The sequence below is a fragment of the Acomys minous genome (assembly GCF_964271855.1).
Source record: "Acomys minous genome assembly, chromosome: 14".
NCBI lineage: Eukaryota > Metazoa > Chordata > Mammalia > Rodentia > Muridae > Acomys > Acomys minous.
The window spans coordinates 91395980-91417040 of NC_140496.1; the positions used below are offsets into that span (position 1 = coordinate 91395980).

Consider the following 21061-nt stretch of genomic DNA (forward strand, 5'->3'; position numbering starts at 1 on the left):
GTGCCAAGTAGTTTGGAGGAGATAGACTGACTCCCAGAAGCCAGTTGCCAGCCTTTCACCTGCACAAGGCAAGGCACTTTCCCCCTTCCTACCTTCCCCCCCCCCCCAGTGCAGTTCCCTCCAGCTTCTTGATTCATCTTCTGGCGAGGTTCTTTTAGAATCAATCTCAAATTATGTTGCTGTTTGAGTACAGAGGAAGGTTTTCACACTTTTGGATAAAGCAAAATGCTTGCTTCAGAACAGGGGGAGGCAAAAGTTTTCCTTGACAGGGAGAAGAGGCAGAGCACAGGCTCCAGCAGACACCAAGAAGGCATTAGTGTGAATCTTATATATATGGAAAAATGGTTTTTGGAAAAGTGTTCCTTCCTAGGTGACTTCTGGGAACCCTTCTTGCATCTTTACGTGTGCTCTTGTTATTTTACCTACAGTGTTATTGCCATTCTGCTTGATATTGGATATTCCATACTGTCTGTTTACTGTCTCTACCCAAAACTTCTCCCTGACTGACTTCACAGAACAAAACGATGATATTCTAGTTTTCTGTTGTAATTATTACTTAGTGTGACTTTATGCTTTAAGGACAATTTTAGGTTCATAACGCAGTTGAGCGGAAGGTCCAGAGCCATCCTATAGTCTCCTGGTCCCCCACAGGAACATTTTCCCCACTAGTGTTGTCCTCCAGCAGAGAGTATATGAACTGATAAACTCAATCTGAAACAGCATCATCACTCACAGCGCACACTTTACACCGTCATTCACTCCTGTTGTATATTCTATGGGTTATAATTCCATGTACTCAGAACCATTCCACACAGCGTTTTCACTAACACAGAAGTTTGTTTGGTCCTGTTCATCTAAGGCTACACTTTCTCTGCTATCTCCTAGAAACTACAAATTATTCTGCAGTTTATATAGGGTGGTGGTTTACAAGTAGTGCCCTTCCCTCAAGAGTCTCTTGTACTGGAAACCTGGTCAGAAGTATGGTGGTGTTAGGAGGTTCTAGAACCTCTAAGAGAAGAAGCCTAGTGTGTTGCGGGATATTTGGTTCCATGGTGATCCTTGAGACTGTGAACTGTAAAAACTTGTCTTCTGTTTGGCGTGGGTGAGCCCAAACTTTTAATCCAATAACTTTCTGGTTATTGTAAACAGGTGATTAAGGTGTAGTTCAGCCAGCCCTAGCACACACCTTTAGTCCAAGAGCTTTCTGTACACAGGATTTAATAAAGTTAACCCTAGATCAGGAGGCAGAGCAAGGAACCAGCTGACAGAGATTTAAGAGTAGTAGGCACTTTTGAGTTGAGCAACATTTAAGACAGCATGTAGAAGTGGAAGGACTTGAGCTCTTGAGATCATCAGCTCCTTAGACTTTAGCTTTGTGGGTTGTTTTGTGCTTTGAGCTAGCAAGCCTTTGGCCTTGTGGGTTTTTTTTTTTTTTTGACCTTTTCCTCCTGGGCTGTCAGCTGAGCTAGTGAGCTTTTTGGGCCTTTTCCATCATACTGTGAGTTGAGTATGAAGGTCAGCTGAGTGCTTTCTCTCTGTTTCTCTGAGCTAGCAGGTTTTTACCACAGCATCTGGCTCCTGAGTCTTTATTGGTAAAATAGAACATTTGTGATTTTCATTTAAAACCACACTAGTGCCAGGTAATCAGGGCATCTCCTTTAAAAAGAGATCGATATAGTTATCATGGAACCCTAGCTAGGTCCAGGAAACAGGCTATTAAAAAGTGAACCTTACTTCAGAAACTTTGTGGCTCTGGTCTCACCAGGCATCCTCTTCTGCATAGGACCTGCCATTGTGAACTTTCCAGGGTTATCCCCCTTGCCCTCTAAAACTGTGAGTTTAGTAAGTCTCATTTCTTTGCAAGGTACTCAGCTCTGGGTATATTGTTATAGCAACTCATTAACATATATTCTTTCTCTTCTTCCAGAAGATCATACAGTGGGAATCATCTAGAATGACCCTTGGCAGGTTGATTTCTTTCACCATGTAATATGCACTTAAGTCCTCCACCCTTCACTTCTTGAGGTAACTAAATATGCCATTGTCTGGTTGTACCACCTACTGAAGGAGATCTTGATCGCTTCCCAATCTTAGATATTGTAAATAAAATGTCCTGGCTACTCATTATTCATGTGGTACAGTTTGGCTCTGAAATGTCTTTCAAAGGCTTGTGTAATAAGGCCTGGTTCTCAGTTTGATATGGTTGGGAAGTGGTATGAACTTTAAGAGGTGGAATCTAGTAGGACGTCTTCTAGCCATTTGTGATTAAAAAAATTATTCTAAGTCCACAAATCTGTTTTTTTTCTCCTTCTCACTCTCTCCAGCCACATGGTAAATGACTTGTTCTTCCATGTCACATGCTCTTGCCCCAATGTGCCACTACGGCCCCCAAACAATGGGACCAATCAGACATAGACTTAAACAGAGAGTCTCTGTAAACCTTTCTCCTTTATAAGTTATCTGGGTTATTTTGTTACAGTATTAAAAAGCTAACTAACACGCACTGATTTTTTCATAACCTAAATGTGACCCAACTTGAACACAAAACAGTAAAGAGTGATTAAAGTATTTTCAGGTCCTATGGACCTTGGGGGCATGCAGCTGGGCCAAGAATGCAGTGAAATCCAGAAGCGGACTGCCAGGAGTCATTCTTTCTGTCTGTTCTTTCCTGTCAGTGTGAGTTTTTATTTCTTTCTTTCTGTGGAATCCTTTCTCCACTTTTCTTATGCAGAAGTAGAATAGCATGGTGGGTGAAGGCAACGCAGTGCCAATCTAACCTTTCAAAGAAAGACTAAATTTATTCAGCTCTCCAAAGAAGAAAACTGGTGGGAGAAAGGGTTCAGTCTTGAGCCATGGAACTCGAGACGGTGTCATGTAGAATCATGTGAATGAGTCATGTTTGAAACAAGGCTTTGAACAAACAAAACACTCAGTACACACCTAATACCTTCCCAGGCTTGGGAGAGGAGCTGGCTTCAAACACCTGGAACAGAGTGTAGTTCCAATTTTAGTCAAATTATTTCCTGTATTAGTAATAATTTTTCTTTAGTTTAACTATAAAGGCATTGAAGTCTACGTTGTTTGTCTCAAGAATCTCAGGAGATAAAATAGTCATATTTTTTTTGAGAGTTTAAAATGGGGGAAATGATAAGGCCATCTGTACATAAAATCACAGAATATGACATTGTATGAGATGTGTTCCTTCAATGAAATTTGGTTATTTGCCTTGTCCCAGCCCACTTTCCAAGTCCTTTTCAATCCTGGTTGGAAGATATTCTCTGTGGTCCTCTTTTCGTCCCTGTGGCTGTCCTCCATGTGCCTTTACCTCAGTCTACAGCTGTCCCAGCATTTGTCTGCATGTGGAGAAAGCTGGAGTGTGCAGGAACTTACATCCCCCTCTGGCTGTCTTCCTAAAGACCACTTGTATGTTTACCAGGCTCTCCTAAGCAGATGGGTCCAGGTGTAAGGTGACTTGTAAATGCTCAGAATCCCCTGTAGGGTTGAATCAAAGTTCCTGTGTCTGTGGGTCCTTGCTTTATGCCTCACAGACTTTATTCATGAGGTCTTCAGATGGTGTGATGAGGCCCATCAATGTTATCTATGGCAATCTACTTACAGTCAACTGATGACAAGTGAACTAGCGTATCTCTAAATCACCTTCACAGCAACATCTTGACTAATAATCAACTAAATGCCTGCATCTTCCAGATTAGCCAGGCTGACTGGCCATAATAATGTAGGAACAACAAAGTTAGATAGGAAAAATATGTTTTTCTAACTGACAACAGTACCTAAACAGGATAACCATAAAGACTGCTTTGTGTTAATCCAGCACAATGAAAACAATCATATATTATTAAATTGACATTAGCTTTTTAGAAAAGGCTTTGACTCATGAAAGTATCCTAGCCATGCATCCTGCATCTATACATATATCATATAAATACCTATTCATATTTGTAGATATGTTTTAAACTTTTTTTTTGTTTTTTTCTCCTTTATTAATTTATTCTTATTACATCTCAATGGTTATCCTATCCCTTGTATCCTCCCATTCTTCCCTCCCTCCCATTTTCCCATTATTCCCCTCCCCTATGACTGTTCCTGAGGGGGATTACTTCCCCCTGTATATGCTCATAGGGTATCAAGTCTCTTCTTGGTAACCTGCTGTCCTTCCTCTGAGTGCCACCAGGTCTCCCCCTCCAGGGGACATGGTCAAATATGAGGCACCAGAGTATGTGAGAAAGTAATATCCCACTCTCCACTCTACTGTGGAGAGTGTTCTGTCCATTGTCTAGATCTGGGTAGGGGTTTAAGGTTTACCGCCTGTATTGTCCTTGGCTGGTGCCTTAGTTTGAGCAGGACCCCTGTGCCCAAATCTGCCTATCATAATGTTCTACTTGTAGGCTTCTAGGACCCTCTGGATCCTTCTGCTTTGCCATTCTCCCATGATTCTCTCATCTAGAATCCCACTAGAATGTCCTCCAAAGTGAGGGAAAAAAGGCTGTTTTTACTTGCAGCCATGATACATTAAAAGAACTTTTTAAAAAGCTATTTTCTTAGTCATTCATTTTGCTGACAATTTCATACAAGATAGTGCATACTTACCAAGCTTACTCCACAGCCTCTCTGACCTCCTTCTCACCCAGCCCTCCTTCTCCCTTCCATCTCCCTCCCACCCAGCCCTCCTTCTCCCTTCCATCTCCCTCCCACCCAGCCCTCCTTCTCCCTTCCATCTCCCTCCCACCCAGCCCTCCTTCTCCCTTCCATCTCCCTCCCACCCAACCCTCCTTCTCCCTTCCAGTCTCCTTCACACATCTACATCTTTCTGCTCTGAATTAAGACCCAAAACATTTAACTGGGACTAGGCTCTCGGCTCTCCGTGTGACCGTGGGCCTGGAACTCTCCATTGGAATCCAGTGAGCTCACAAATGAGTACACAGCCAAAGACAGTGATTCTCCACTCTCTCCCATAAACAACAAGTAGCCAATAGATCAGGAAAAGGCAGTGGGACCCCACAAGCCACTCCTACATCCTTGCCTGACTACTGACAGATCCGTTTTTGTGCAGGGCCAATACAGGCAACAACTGCTATGGATTTATGGTGGCAGTGGCAGTGGCAGTGGCATGCTCAGCAGACACCATTATGTTGTCTTTTTCCCGGTTTACAGCTCTTATATGCTTACTGGCTTTTCTTGCAAAGTGTTCCCTGAGCCTCTGGTGTGTGTGTGTGTGTGTGTGTGTGTGTGTGTGTGTGTGTGTCCCCAAATGACTTGTCCAGGGCTTCAGTGTCTGGCTATCACTTATTGAGCACTTGGAACATGCACAGTAGTTCACTAGGTGCAAGGAAGGTTTCTGTCATTGAGAGAACAGCATTTGCCCTTAGATACAAGTATCAGAAGATTGGTTAAGACTATGTCAGCTTAGCTAAACAGCAGTCATTAGTTGAGCTCCTCAGGCATTAGTTTTTGATAAGATGTAGAGTATTAAGTATGAATGGTTTTTTCTGAGTGAGCTTTAAACCAATCAGAGAGCAGTTGCTTAACCCTGTAACAGTCATGCCACTATTGCTCAATTGGGCACATCTATTTTTGGCAGGTTGATATTGTAGTTTTTGGGTTCACAGTTGGGTAAGATTATTGATGAGCTTTTTTATTCCCAGCAGGTCACAAAGTACCTTTTGGCACTAGGAAAGCTACTCAGCGGGGAGGAAACTTTTAGTGCAGTTCCAGCCAGCTTGATTTCTTTGTGCCTTGTAATGACAGTGTGTTTTATGTTGTTTCTCCAGAAGTAGAAGCCATTTCCTTTAGTTCTGGTTAGCAGCCAACATGAATGGCAGGGGCCTGGATTATCTGCAGAGATGGGGAGAGGGTGTTCAAGTATTTGCCAACAGTTGAAAAGGAAGTAGTCCACACCTAGCATAGGGATTTTTGTAAACCTAGTTTTTTGTCAGCCAATTTTAAAAAATGTAATTTATAATGTAACTGTTAATTGTAATTTATAATGTAATTGAAATGTAATTTATAAAAAGAATTTGTTTTATGTTTGTTTGTATACACACACACACACACACACACACACACACACACACATATTAATCTAACCCCACTGTACACTGTTATTGCCAGCTGCTACTCTAACACTGCCTACCTACAGTGGCAATGGAATGCTGATGCTGAAGCTACAAGCCTGGAAAGATTACAACAAGTGATAGTCACAAGAGGAATCTGGTATAGGACCATAAGTTCTCCGGGGGAAGAATTAACTTCAAAGCCAGTCCCAGTGGTGTTGATGTAACATACATATTAGAGGTCACAGGAGAGTGACAGAAGCTCATTACATGAAGCAGAGCAGTATCCGTAGTCCTTCTAGGAGTATCCATGTGTGTGAAACACGGTTATGGCACATTCCTAGTAATGAGGCGGTCCCATGAGATTGAATGGACTATTAAAATTTCTGATGGGCACTCCGACCTTTTATAAATATTTGGTTTGCCTCTAATTGTGGACATGTGAGAGGGCTACATACCATCACTCTCTTTGAGGTTAGGTGTGGTCCAGGGATGAGCTCATGCCAAGGAAATGTGAGTGTGGTCGTTTATGAGCGCCATTTCTGGCAGACACTCTTGATGGCTGGAGCTTAACCTTGAGCCCTCAGCTCTCCTTCTGGGTGGCTGTGGAAACACACCTGCTGGTGTTTGTGCTATTTGATTGTAGCCACTGGGATGACAAGCCAGCACACGGAGGATGGCAGTCTGCCCAGATCTGCAGAGGACTTCGAACTCTTTAAGTCTTTGCAGTCTTCCAACTTTATAATATTCTTAAATGTGACCATGACCTGGCAATTGGCATGGATAATAATTAAGAGCCCAAACTCTTAGATTCCTTAGTCAAAGTCTGTCTTTTAATCTTTGTTGTTCTTGTTGTTGTTTTTCTTTTTTCTTTTTGCATCCTTTTTGCATTTATACGGTTTTACTCTTTCTAGTTTTGTCACTGAGTGTGCTGTAGAGAAAACTGAGCTAGGCAAGGACTGGAACAGAATAGAGTCATTTCCTCAATGAAGTATCGGGGTTTCATAAGTATGAAAAGCAGAAGGTATGGCTTCTTAGGAATCTATGGGGCGTGTGGAAATGACCACCTGGGTTGTGAGAGGTCTTACTAAATCACAATATGGGCTTAGTAACATATGCACCTTACAAACATGTTTAAAGCTTCCAGAAATGTATATTGAAGGTGTCTTTGCTATCTTGAAAGAAGTTAACAATCAGACCTTAGGAACAGGGAGCATGCTTTGGGGTTTTTCTTTCTCTGCTCTCCTGGCCATTATAACTACTCTCTTTTCTCCAGAGAGTCATGCGCCATTGCCCACTTTAGCTCCAGCCTGAAATACTTTCATTCAAACTTCCCTGTAAATTTGACATCAGGCTCTTCACAGATGGCATCTGGTTGACCTAGGTCAGTTTTGCAAGTTAGATCAGGGAGGTGTCAAGAGCCCTTTGATGTCCCTTAGTTAGATGTCCACCATTTTTGGTGCATGTCCCCACGGCAACAAGGCTGAATGCTTGCTTGGCAGGTGAGGTGACTGAACATATCACCTAAGATAAGGATGTTGGCATTTCAGGTACTCTAAAGCAAATTCAGCATGATTTACACAGCTGGTGACTTTCTGTTGGGCTGGACCTCAGATATTCCCCTAAAGGGACAAGGGAACCCTTGTTGGACTGCTCTAGAGAACCTCAGTGCTGCTTACTTCCTCCATGAAAACTGCTGATGTCTAGCCTAACTTATCACCGTGAAAGAGCTCAGGTGTTGCAAGCAATATAAAACTCTTTGTGCATTTGGGGAAAAAAGGAAATATGAGTAATATTGTGCCTTCCCTGGATCTGCACAAGTAATTCTCCTGACAAGGAGAGACACACCTTATGCTAAGAACTGAACTTCTGAATTATATTTCCTAACCTGAAAGCCTGATCAAAATGTCATGACGGAAGGTCGTTTTATAAGTTTAAAACATCTAAAAGTGAAATTTTAGTTGTTTCATTTAAATTTGTTGAAGGGCTTAATTTAATCAATGAAGGAAATAAAAAGAAACAAATCAGAGTGGCATTATAAAAGAATTTTCATTAATCAAGGAATCATGTTTTAAACACTGACTACATGCTTGGCATGCTGCAGGCATGCACACACACACACATACACACACACACACACACACACACACACACACACACACACACACACAGAGCTAGGAACATGTGAAGTCCCTGCTCTCAAGGTTCCTGTGTCTCTAGTGTTGAGAAGACAAGTAAATGCACCTAGTCCACACTCATTGCCTGTGCACGTGCACAATGCCAGCTCATTTAAAGTCCTTTAACAGGGCTCCAAGTTTAGCATAGCTAAACATAAGTCTCAGAATACAAAATATGCTCTATATTTCTGACAGTCCATTCCTCAGGACCCAGTAACTACCACCACCCATTCGCCTAAGCCCCCAGATTTATGTTTGTTGTTTTGTTTTGGTTCTTTGACTACTTTTAAACTTTGCAAATCCTGTATACATTCCATGAGCAAGTCCCGTGAAGTCAACTTTTTAAGCACACTTGGAGTTTTTTGTTTTTCTCTAGTTCCTTCTAACCTGTCCAATTTAGCGCACCTTCATTCTAGCTTGAATTGTGAAAACTTCTCTCTACTGGCCTTTCCATTTTCACCCTTTCTCCCTGTCACTACATTTCCATTCATGAATTCAGTTATGTCAGATCATTTTCCTTTTAAAATCCTCATGTTAGTCTAGAACAACTGTTGGTCATCCCAATGATCTATAGTGCTCAATATAGTCTGACCTTAAATGTTCCCAATGGGTCTTTCTAATGCATTCTGGTCTGGTCCAGCTATCTGTTGACAGCTGATAACAAAAAACAAAAACCAACCCCCCCCCCCAAAAAAAAACCCAAACAACAACAACAACAAAAGCAACAAAACAACAATAAATCACCAAGAATGTTAGTCATTAGAACTTTGGGTTTGCAGTTCCTTTTACTTTTGCCTGTGTAGCTGCATAGATGTCTCTCCATTCATCACCTAATATATGTACTTACATGTGTAATTGTATTTAGCTGTTCTTTTTCTGTCTTCTATCTCTGCTCACTTGAATATAAGTGTCATGAGATCAGGGGTGTTTAGATATTGCATGCTATATTCCAACGGCCCGATAAATATGGGTAGTCAATAAACTCACATTAAGTATATGCTGTCCACTGTCCATGAATATTAGCAAAGGACTTACAGGTAAGACGCCAACAGAATAGAAATTGACTTCATGTGTGCCAGTGAAGAGAAGTCAGGATAAGAACATGAGTGTCATGTTCTCCTCTCATTTCTGAGAGGAGGGGGAGGAGGAAGGAGGCTGCAAACTCACACAGTGATAGGACATGTGTAAGGGGAAAGGAGAAAGCTACCCTGAGCAGAGCAGTCTGCTTTCCTCTTCCTGAGTGGGAATGGAGACCAGCCCCTCAAGAATAGGCTCCTGACTAAAAAGATCCCCAAGTAAGATGGAAGAGGTCAAGCCAACACATGCTTACTTATAAATAAAAAACGCAGTACTCACAAAGAAGCAAGGCAGCAGGATTTTTCCAAAAGAGCACAATTCAGAGTCAACTGCTGAATTAGGTAAAACCCCCAGATGTAGATTTCAAAAGTATACTAGTAAAAATGATCAACAACCAGAAAAGGATTAAAAAGAAGCAGATGAACCACAAGCAACATGGAAGAAAGAAAAAAATTACCAAGGAAAAGCATATTTACAAAACCACCATTGAGTTAATTTTGTATTGGTCATTTACTGCTGGCCATGGGGCCTTCCCTAAATCAGGGCTTATATAACCTGTGAGACTTCATTGGAGAGAACTAATTTTTCCTTTTCAAGTGTTTGTCAGATTGCTTCTTGGTTGGGAATGGGAGCTCACTTCCACTTCTCCCTCTCAGCACTGAGACTCTATTTGGCTTGAACCAGTGCAGGCTCTGTGCATGCTGCCACTGTCTCTGTGAGTTCACATGTGTGTCAGTGCAGGCTCTGTGCATGCTGCCACTGTCTCTGTGAGTTCACATGTGTGTCAGTGCAGGCTCTGTGCATGCTGCCACTGTCTCTGTGAGTTCACATGTGTGTCAGTGCAGGCTCTGTGCATGCTGCCACTGTCTCTGTGAGTTCACATGTGTGTCAGTGCAGGCTCTGTGCATGCTGCCACTGTCTCTGTGAGTTCACATGTGTGTCAGTGCAGGCTCTGTGCATGCTGCCACTGTCTCTGTGAGTTCACATGTGTGTCAGTGAAGGCTCTGTGCATGCTGCCACTGTCTCTGTGAGTTCACATGTGTGTCAGTGCAGGCTCTGTGCATGCTGCCACTGTCTCTGTGAGTTCACATGTGTGTCAGTGCAGGCTCTGTGCATGCTGCCACTGTCTCTGTGAGTTCATATGTCAGTCGTTCTGTGTCCAGAAGACACTGTTTCCTTAGTGTGTAACTAGATATTTTTTTTAAAGAAAGATCCAATTACTTGTTATTTCCAAGAAACACACCTCACTGACAATGATACAAAGGGAGCGTCAATGGATAGAAGTTAACTTATCAAGTGAAAGAATGTAAAAAGCATTCAGGCACAGCTATTTAAATACCTGATGAAGCAAATCTCAAGCCAAAATTAGTAATCCGAGATAAAAAAAACACTGCTTATTAATAAATAGAACAAAGCATCTAAAATTATAACCACTATATCTATCTATCATATATTGGATCTCCCAACTTCATAAAACAAATACCAATGGGCATGAACAGTCAGTAGGTCCCAATACCTGATACAATAGTTGAATATTTATGTGTGACTTTATTATATCACTCTCATCTTTATAGGCTATGAACACTAAAAAGAAAAGAAAAAAGATGAAAAAAAGAAAAAAAAATTAAAGTTAAATTATACGTTAGATTAAATGGGCTTAAGAGATAAACACGGAATCTTCCAATCAGCAGATAAGGTATGCATAGTCCTCTGATCAGTTCAAGGAACCTTCTCTAACATGGGCCTCATTCTAGGCCATATATCGTGCCTTAAAAATACAAAGGAGTCAAAATAATTTCTTGATTTCCTCAAATCATGAAGAAACACAACTGGAAATCAATAGCAAGAACAATCACAAAAAACTGCATAAATACTTGGAGACTGGAAAATGTGTTCTTGAACGACCAGTGAGTTTTTGAAGAAACTAGGGAAGAAACTTAACAGTGTCTGGAATCAAATGAAAAGCAGAGCAGAACAGACTGGACCCTTTAGGATACAATCCAGGAAGTTCTGAGAAGAATGTTTAGAGCTATGAATGCTTACATTAAAAACAACAACAACAACAACAACAACAACAACAACAACAACAAAAGCAATCTTAAATAAATAACCTAATGATGCACCTCTAGGTCCTGAAAAACCAACAATAATCCAAACCCAAAAGCAATGAGTGGCAAGAGATAATAAAGATCATGATTGAAATCAATGAAATGCAAAGTAAAAAGGCAATATAGAGAATCACTAAAAGTTGATTAAATAAAACCACCAATATTGATAACTCCTGACAAAACTAACCAAATGAAAGATAGAAGACCTAAAACTAATAAGATAAACAAAACCTACAATGCTACAATAGCTTCTAAACATTACAAAATATTTTGGTAATTTATATTTTAAGTAAATGGGAAAGCTAGAAAGAATAGATATATGCCTAAGCATCTATAGTCTACTAGAATTAGAGCAAGATGCTATTAACAACTTAAAGCCAGAGTAAGCAATGCCATTGAAAACAGGTATAGAGATGTAGATCAGTTGGTAGAATGCTTGCCTAATATGCATGAAGCTCAGAGTTTGATCACCAGCACTGTATAAAACGGAGTGTATTGATGAGTGCCTGTAATCCCAGTGTTCATGATGGAGACAGGAGGATGGGAAGCTCAAGGTCACTCTCTGTTACATAGTAAATTCCTGAGATACTGTGTTTGCTTCATATTATTCCATTTTAGTTTTTTAAAAAGTACTCTAACAAAGAAAAGCCCTGGATTAGATAGACTCACTGCCACATTCTATCAACTACTCAAAAATAAAGTAACACCAGTATTCATCAAACTGTTCCATCAAGTAGAAAGGAAAAGAATGCTATCAGACTTATTCTGTGAAGCCAGCATCACCTTGATATCCATACTGGACAAAAGCACAACAATGGAAGAAAACTAGAGTTCCTCTTCCATTTTGAATGCAGAAACAAAACTTCTCAAAAAAAAAAAAAATGCTGAGTAACTGAATTTAAAAAACACATTACCGAGATCTAAGTTAGTTTTATTTCAGTGAATCAAGAAAATGACCAAAATCTCAAAAATAGGTTATTTTCAAATAAAATACAGAATACAGTATATTTAATTCCTACTTTCATTTCTCTTTCTTCTCTTATTTATTCATCTGCTTTTTATTTATGTATTTATGTATTTATTTATTATTTGTTTCCTGAAACTAACAGAACATATGTCGTAGGATTTCTATTTCCATGATAAAGCAACATGACTGAAAGCAACTTTCAAAGTAAAGGCCTTATTTATTCTTTTACTTCCTGGTAATAGTTTATCACTGCAGGAAGTCAGGGCAGGAACCTGGAGGCAGGGACTGAAAGACAGCCACGAAGGATGTTGTCAATACTCACAGTGACTGGGTCCTTGTACATCATTCACTAGTCAAGAAAGTGCCCTACAGAAATGGCTACAGGCCAATCCTATGGAGGCATTTTCTTCAATTAAAATTGCTTCTTTCCATATGACTGTAGTTCATGCTAAGTTGACAGAAAACTGGCCAGCACAGTGCACAATAAAACATACAAATTGTTTTTCACTGTTTATGATTTTCACCAGTGGGAGAACATTATGTAGATCATTTCAGTGCTGTGGATTATAAACCCCCAAATCTGCCCTCTAACATGTTCTCCAATATTCAAGCCACCAAGCTAATAATAAATTACTCTGTGTGGGAGCAGCCCTGTGAACACTGATGTCTGCAAGGATAACATGTCTGTGAGACCTATATGTCAGGACTAAGGATAACTAAGTGACTGCATCCTCTATCCCTCACATCTATTAACCATTGAGCCAGGATCTTGCACAATTGTTCAAAAACATAACTGGTACATGAATTGTTCATTTATGGAAATGAAGATTAGATGTTCATGTATTAGAACAGGTGAGGATGTTTTTAGTCTTTCTGGTTGCTCTCTTATGTAACAGTGAGGTAGCAGTTCTTTATTTTGGTAGATATTTTACTTTGGAATAAGTAACTATTTTATATTAATTTCCTAATAAATGCATTTATAAGTCCTAGTGCTTAACATACACACACACAAACACAAATGATCTTCTTTTCATTTAAAGCCTCGTGCAGTCTTTCTAAGGTGAGCAGCATTTTTTTTTTTTTTTTAGCTCTTTCGAGACAGGGTCTCTCTGTGTAGCCTTGGCTGTCCTGGACCCGCTTTGTAGACCAGGCTGGCCTCGAACTCACAGCGATCCGCCTGCCTCTGCCTCCTGAGTGCTGGGATTAAAGGCTTAATGTGGTCATGACAAGACTTGGCTCTTTATCTGGTACTCTGCCCACACCCAGATCTTAGAAGGCTCTGTATTCAGCTGTAGAAGCTTGCAGATGGAAGAATGGGTGCCAGCTACTCCAGCACGCTGGCCAGCACACCACAGACAAAGTCAGCCCATATTATCAATACCAAGAACAATCAAACCAGCTTGTCATGCCCAGGCTGGGAAACAGGATTCCCAACTGGAGGGCTGCTTTCTAGAGAGAATTAGATAAGGGGAGGAAAAGTACATGTTTCTTCTTAGTGGACAGCATGTTGTCTTTTATCAACATTTAAAAAAAAATCTTAGCCAGGTATGGTGGCACACGCCTTTAATCCTAGGACTAGGGAGGCAGGGGCAGGCAGCTTGCTGTGAGTTCGAGGCCAGCCTGGTCTACAAAGCAAGTCCATGACAGCCAAGGCTACACAGAGAAACCCCATCTCAGAAAAAAAAAAAAAAAGAATCTTACTTTTGTCTTCATAAGCAAAGGACATTTCCAAAGTCAGCTCTTGGAAATTGAAGTTGTCACCTTGAAAATGTGAGTTCCAAATGTAAGTTAATCTCCGTCAGTGGGAATACAGTCAAGAACTGTCTGAGAGTCTAACAAGATTTAAGAAAAAAAGAGAAAAGGATGGCGAAAACAGAGAGCTGACCATCTGAAGGGACATCTGAGTGTCATAAGACTCCTTGGCTCTCCGTTGTGTCTGGACCTAGCTAATTCCTAGTTGATGTGTTCTTGCACAGTCCAACTTTACTTAAGATGTGTCTGCATTATAGTGGTTATGGAAACACACACACACACACACACACACACACACACACACACACACACACACGCTAAAAGTATCTGATGGTAAGAAGCTATGCTGCAAAGTGATGGCCATTCTCACCACCAACCCCGCCCCCTGGAACCCCACCGCCACCTCCCCTTGACACACACAGACACATACCTTAGCTAGCTGCTATTGCAGACTTGTAGACTCAAGGCTGTGTCTGAAAGGTGTGCCTTTAGCTCCTATCTTGATCATAAAATTTTCCAGTGTGGTTGACACTTTCAGCCTCTGATCCTAGTTCAAGGGTGCTTTTTCTGTGCTTCAGGGAGAGATACTCTAAATAACAGTTGCATCTGTGTGCAGAGTGTGGGTGAGCGAGTCTTGGCCGTAAAAGTGAGTATCCTCAGATAAGGTTTCCTGGTCTTTCCTGAAGCAGGCCCTCCTCACCCACAGGTCTTGGCATTCCTCCCTCTCTGCCAGCCATCTGGCCAGGGACCAGCTTCCCAAATCTGCCTTGGCAACTAGTTCTGCTTTAGCCCAGGAGGTGGTTTGCAACAACCCCTAACTGAGGAGGAGATTATAGAGTCCTCTTGGAGATAATTTTATGTTCCCTATATAGTTCCACTGGACTATATAGTTCTTATGGAAGTCATGGACCGTAGAGGTTGCATATCAGACAGCAGAGGATGACCACCAGGGCCAGCCTCCCGGTTTTGTTAAGATGTGCCCACCCTCTCCAGTTCTCCCTTTGACTAGCAGGCCTCCATGGGGGTGCTCTATCTAGGGTCTGTTCCAATTCCTTGAGGCCACACGCTCCAGCGCCACCAGTCTGCTATTAAAATTTATTTTTTCGGATTTGAGTTTAATCTAATCTCTGTCGACAAAACAGTTCTCCTGCCTCCATCTCTTGGCTTCCTGAACCTTTTAATAGGTCTTTTTATTGGGCCCACAGTCCAATTCAGGAAAGAGGAAAACCCTGATATTGAAGGAATTTGAAAGTAAAACAGGAAAGACGAGGGTGAGAAATTTATTCAGCTTTGTTCTTAATTTCCTTGCTGGTCCTTGGGGTTGAGGTAGGCCTGGGAGAATTCCAGCTGTGCCCAGAACTTCTGAAAAAAAAAAAAAAAAAAACAACCTTTCCTCAAGCCATATTGATTTGAAAGGAACTAACTGGGCCAGCAGCATGTATTTCTTACTGTGTTTCTTACTTTCCTTCTTATGAGGGACCTGTGAGAATCCACCGGTCAGGCTCAAGGCCCTACAGGCATCTTGAGCACCAAGTGCCTGACTGGAAAGAGCAGGAAGACTTTTAGTGTCACCTATTCCCACCAGTGTCTGCTTGCTCTTGTGAGCCAGGAAAAGGCCACCTCTCTTGAGTTTTTCCTCCTCTTATCTCCTAGGAGACCTGAGGGCGTCCTGGGTCACTAAGTATAACCTCAGTCGCACAGGCTTCAGGTCCCCATCCTCCTTGGATAGCCAGCCACCGAGTCCCTCTGCGCCAAAGTACACTTTCTCCAAAGGACCCCTCTTCCCTGAAAGTTGTGCACTCGTACTAACCATCCCACCAGCACTAACCCGCGTCCACTTAAGCCAGGCAGAGCCGCCTCCCCAAGGTAAGCTGTTTACTCGTCGCCTTCCTGGCGATCCTCCTTGGACAGCTGCGGCAGTGACAGCAGCTGCGCCTGGGCCCCGAGCTCTGGGCGCTCCTCCTTCTTCCCTCTCGGGCCTCGGAGCTCACTCCTGCGGGCCACGCACACACTCGTAGCAGCCGAAGCACGCCCGGGAGTGTGTGCGGGATCCCAGGAGCTGGCACGCGCGGTGGCACGCCGCAGCCAAGCTCCCCTCCCCCCTCCTCAGCCCCCGGGTAGTGCTCCCGGCCCAGCCTCCCTCCTCTCTGCCCACCCGGGTGACACCTGAGCGGCTACTGGGCGGTGGAGGCTGCAGGCCCGCGGGACTGACTGGCACCTTGGAGAAAACAGAGCAGAGGGCGGGGCCCAGACCACCGCCTTAGAGGTGAGGGACGCGCGCCGCAGCCAATAAGCTTGCGAAGATGCAGCGTGGGGCGGGGCCTGGGGGCGGGCCCCGAGGAGGAGGTGGCCCGGGCGCTGGAGGCGGGGGTGTTGAGGAGGAAGGGGAGGAGGCGGAGGCGGGCGCGGTGGTGGCGGCGGCCGGCGCGGCGGCTAAGGCGAGGTTGTGCCCCGGACTGTGTCCACCGAGCTCAGCGGCTGTTGCCTGTGCGTGGAGAAGCAGCGGCGCCGCGAGGCAAAGGAGGATCTCAGAAAAGCGCGGCGGCGGGACGTCTACGGCTGCCGCGGCCCCGGCGGCGCCCGGTGACAGTCGGCGTGGAGAAGCAGCGGCGGCCGCAGCGGCAGCCGCCTCTCCGCCACCGGGACGCTGAGGCGCGGCTGGCGGCGCTGACATCCGCGGCCCTGCCTCTCCTCCCTCGCCCCCGGCCCTCCCCATGTGATCGGTCTTAATCCCGACCGTGTGTGCGCGCGTGGGGGCTCCATTGCGCGGCGCCCGGTGTCGGTGCCGGGGTGGGTGCTCTCGTGCGCTTCTCCTCCCCATCCCCCGCCCCGTCCCCAAGAATAAAAGAAGAACCGGGAGGCGTGCTCAGAAAATAAATAAATAACCAGCACACACGCGCAGCCCGGAGTGAGGCGGCGGGGCTGGCGGCGGCGGAGGAGGAGTGAAGGCGGCGGCGGCGGAGGAGGGACGCGCGGAGCCGGCAGTAACTTTCGAGCCAGCCCAGAGCCCGGAGCTCCAGCCGAGCGGTTTGCAGCGCGGCGGCGGCGGCGCTGAGTGTCTGGCCCGCCGGTGCGGTCGGGGTGTGCAGTCGGACGGGACGAGCAGCGCGTCGCTGTCCCCCCCCTCCCGGCGGCTGGAGATGTCCGAGCCCAAGGCGATTGATCCCAAGTTGTCGACGACCGACAGGGTGGTGAAAGGTAAGCGCAGCGCCGCGGCGGCCCGGGCTGCACCGAGTGCCGCAGGCGCCCGTCCGCCCCTCCCCCGCCCCGGTTGTTCCTCTCCGGCTAGCGCCGGGGACCTTCTAGGATCTCCTGCAAGAGGCTATTCCCCCCCCCCCCGCCCCCTCCGCCGCGCCCTGCCCCCACACCGCCCACCGGGCCCCAATCGGGGCACCTTTTTTTTCTTTCTTTTTTTTCTTTTTTGGTGGACGGGGGGCAGCAGTTGGCAAATGGCTGAGCGGCTGGGAGGCGGTGGCGGGAGGGGGCGCCCGGGGGGGGGGTGACTGCTGGCAGGGTGTAGCTGCTGTGACAGAAATAGGAAGTGGGTGGCTGCTCGCGGGCTTGCATGGGATCGGGTTTATGGTTTGCTCTTTGTAGAGGGAGGGGAGGTGATTTATGGCTTTTAAAAAATTAATAGGGCATTTTTATGTGGCCGTGGCTTGCCGCGGACTGGCTCGCCCGGGCACGGTGCTTCTGGCGCTCCATTGCAGCAGTTCCCCGGGCGCCCCCTCCCCCTCCCCCTCCGCGGGAAGGGCCTGCACAGGACTCGCGAGAGAGCGGGAGAGCGTGGGGGGAGCCCAGCTCCGGCTGCCGCGCACCGCGGGGGCGGGGGGCCGCGGGGCCGCGTGGGGGCAGCGCGAGGCGGGGGACGACCCGAGCCCCCGCCACACCGCCGCTCCGGGATTTCCCCGCAGGCCCGGAGCGACGCCCGGTGGCGGTCCTCTTTCGACCTCCCTTGCCACCCATGGCTGACTGCCGCCGACCTGTCATTGCTCTTAAAGGGTTCCCTGCTGGTGCAAGCCTCTAGGGTGGGAAGCTCACTCCGCGCCCTTCCCCCAAGCTCCTGACACCCCCTTGGTAACGGGCTATTTGATTCTCTTTATTGCCATGCATGACATGTATATGCACAACTGGCAGGGATGGCTCTGAGTTGCTGGCTAGGAGAAGCCCTGGGAATGCGTGGGGTGAGGAAGGGGACAAGCAGGTTGCCCTTTCTATCCTCCTGCGGAGGAGGGATTCCAGCATCCTCACTGTATTCCTGTGTGGACTGGGGGAGGAACTGCAGATCCACAAGGATTAAGTAGTGTCCCTTATTCTTGGGATTAGGGGACTGAGTATAGCTGAGATGGGGCATCAGCCTGGGCAGAGCAGGCCTCTCTGAAACTGGAAGCAGTGATAGCGGTGTGTGTGTGTGTGTGTGTATGTGATGTGAACAGAGATGGTATCTTATGCAGCAGAGCATTCAGCTAGAGTGCAAAGCAATCAAGTCGGTTGCGCCAGGAGCACTTAGGTGAACATAACCCAGCACCCCAAGACCATGATACATAATCTCTGGAGCTTTGGAAAGGATCCTTGCTCCTCTCACATTTGCTCAGCTTTTAGAGTTGTGGTGTGTGTGTGTGTGTGTGTATGTTCTCATGAGAGAATAAAATATCTCCTCTTGTTTTGCTTATTATATTGGAATCATCCCTACTTCAAAGTAGGATTCATAGAGCCATCAAAATAAAGAGGGAGTAACTCTACCAAAAAATGACTGGTAATAGAAGCTCAGCTGCTCAGCCGTCATTCTGCAGGCATGGAGCCTTGTGTAAACACTCGATGCAAATCTGTTCTGAAGAACTGTGCTGTACTGAAGACTTCTGTTGACTTAAAAATTAAGACCTTTTGTGTAACATACCAGAGAATGACCAGGGTCTTTTTAATGTGTGAAATTTAGGCATAGCTCCAATCCAAAGATAACTTATTTCCTAAACAATTAAGGTAAGAGTTACAGTTCAGGTGATACTGTGTGTTTGTAGTGGGGGCGTGGTGGTGGGGTGGGGTGGGGGGAGTCCCTTGTACATGTAATGTCACATTTCTGGTTGTAAATCACAAAATGTGGGACTTTTAAATGTGATTTTAGTTGACAGTGTCAGCAAGTAAACTCTATAAAGCAAATGGCTTGTCCGTTCTTGATGTGTTTATCAGTTAGTGTCTCAGAGCCAGCGTTTGACCGTTCCATAGGTTCTTTGCCTTCTGTTTCAGTGTGGTGCTGTATACACACAATAACTCCCAGTAGTACATAAACACGCCCACAAGTCAAAAATTTTGATTTATGTATATAAATGAAATATAAATGTCGGCCAGAGATTCAAAATAGGAAACATAACTCTAATCTCCCACTTGTTTTGATAGGGATCCTACGGGAAGATTTTGTTTATAAAAAAAAAAATTATTGATGACTTCTGAGTTTAAGGTGGGCACACTGCCATGGCTTTGTTGCTCTTATACTTTCTTGCATATTTTATGCTATTGGATTAAAAGTCATGACACAAGCTTCCAGTCAACACTTTGTCATGTGTAAGATTTGAGGATTAGTTGTTTGACATGATAATCTACTTTGATCCTCCTGAATATTGTATACCCGACTAACAAGTGGAAAGCAACATGTATGTTGCATGGGAAAATTATAGAATTATTTTTTATATTAAAAAAGACATAGAATGTAGTAGAGAAAAAAACATGATTTTTTACTCCACGTATTTTGAACCTCCTGTCCGTTGTCATTCTTGAAATCATTCCTTAACACAGGAAGTGGCTCATCTTTGAGGAGCTATTTATGCTCTTGAGGCCTAGTCTCCTTTTATAAAATGTATCTGTAGCTGTATTTGATACATGTAGGAATAGGTCAGTTCTTTGGCATCCTGTGGCTTTTATTTATTTATTTATTTATTTTTAACAGTTATCTTTATTGCTGTGATCTGGCTTTTGCTGGATGACAAATTGCTATTTACAAATGACTCTGTGCTTGTGGTTTTGTTTATAGTAATATGACGACAGCTGTCTACAGTTCCCTTGATTTGTGCTTCCAGAACGCAACTTTAGAAAGGTAGGTCAAGTTTTAGGTTCAGCTCTGGCAGTGTAGAGGCTTGTTGAATCTGCTACAGCGTCTGAAGACTCTTTAAACTTGAGGTGTGAAAGAGGAAGGGTGGCTGAAGAGATGAACAAGCATTCAGTTAGATTACTTCGAGAAAAACTACCGCAACTAGGAAATTATCTCCTGGTTTATTTTGGCCATTCTTAAAGTTAAAAACATAGACTTCAGGGGAAAACATTTTCGGATGCTGTTTGTTGGGAATCAGTATAATTTTTTAAATTTATTTATTTATTTATTTATTTAGAGCATCTAAGCTAGGTTTGTTTGTTTTGGGAAAGACTGTATGTATGTCGAGGGCTCATTCCAAATGCAAGATCCTCCTGTCTCGTCTTCAAAGTTACTCTACCATGGTTTACGTTGTTGTTTTAAAGATACACGGGGAATACTGCAGTCAGTAGAAGACGGAGGTTAATAGGGTAACTGGTTCTCTTCTCCACCCCCAATGTACCCTATGGCCTGCTTTCCTCTGCAGGGTACTAAAAAAGTCTATTGCAATCGTTTCCAGTCACTTTTCTCTGTCCTCTCTGTCTTACTCCGTTTGGCTGTAAAGTTTTGCTCTGTGTCAATGAGAAGCCTTTGGAGCAGATGAGACTGATTTCCAGTGTGTGGCAGCATTCTGGCTTTGGACTATTCTTTTTTCATCTTCAAGTATTTTATAATGGGCCTTTTACCTTATCCCAAACTGATTACAATAATAGAGTTTTCAGAGTCTGGCAGGCTGTCAGAGGGGAGATTCCTGGGAAGAGTCCCGCAGATCGCGCCCTGTTCTCCTC

General features: G+C 44.4%; 2 protein-coding genes across 11 annotated transcripts in view; one reads left to right on the forward strand and one right to left on the reverse strand.

Moving 5' to 3' along the window:
• LOC311582789 (uncharacterized protein) overlaps nt 1-16973 on the reverse strand; it is a gene marked incomplete at its 5' end in the record, with an annotated part of 38780 nt that extends 21807 nt beyond the window's left edge. Inside the window, 3 exons of one of the 7 annotated variants that reach the window (XM_084756059.1) lie at nt 15417-15514; nt 15981-16145; nt 16371-16973. In XM_084756059.1, coding sequence (XP_084612185.1) covers nt 16413-16973 — 561 coding nt within the window. In that variant the 3' untranslated portion in view covers nt 15417-15514; nt 15981-16145; nt 16371-16412. Of the gene's footprint in view, nt 1-14582; nt 16299-16318 lie in introns of those variants that run through there. The other 6 variants (XM_084756062.1, XM_084756058.1, XM_084756063.1 and 3 more) reach the window with 6 other exon arrangements.
• PPP3CA (protein phosphatase 3 catalytic subunit alpha) overlaps nt 16598-21061 on the forward strand; it is a 278323-nt gene continuing 273859 nt past the window's right edge. For 2 of the 4 annotated variants that reach the window (XM_084756053.1, XM_084756054.1), the window contains exon 1: nt 16598-17350. In XM_084756053.1, the coding sequence (XP_084612179.1) occupies nt 17293-17350 (58 nt within the window). In that variant the 5' untranslated portion in view covers nt 16598-17292. Of the gene's footprint in view, nt 17351-18207; nt 18230-20171; nt 20241-21061 lie in introns of those variants that run through there. The other 2 variants (XM_084756056.1, XM_084756055.1) reach the window with 2 other exon arrangements.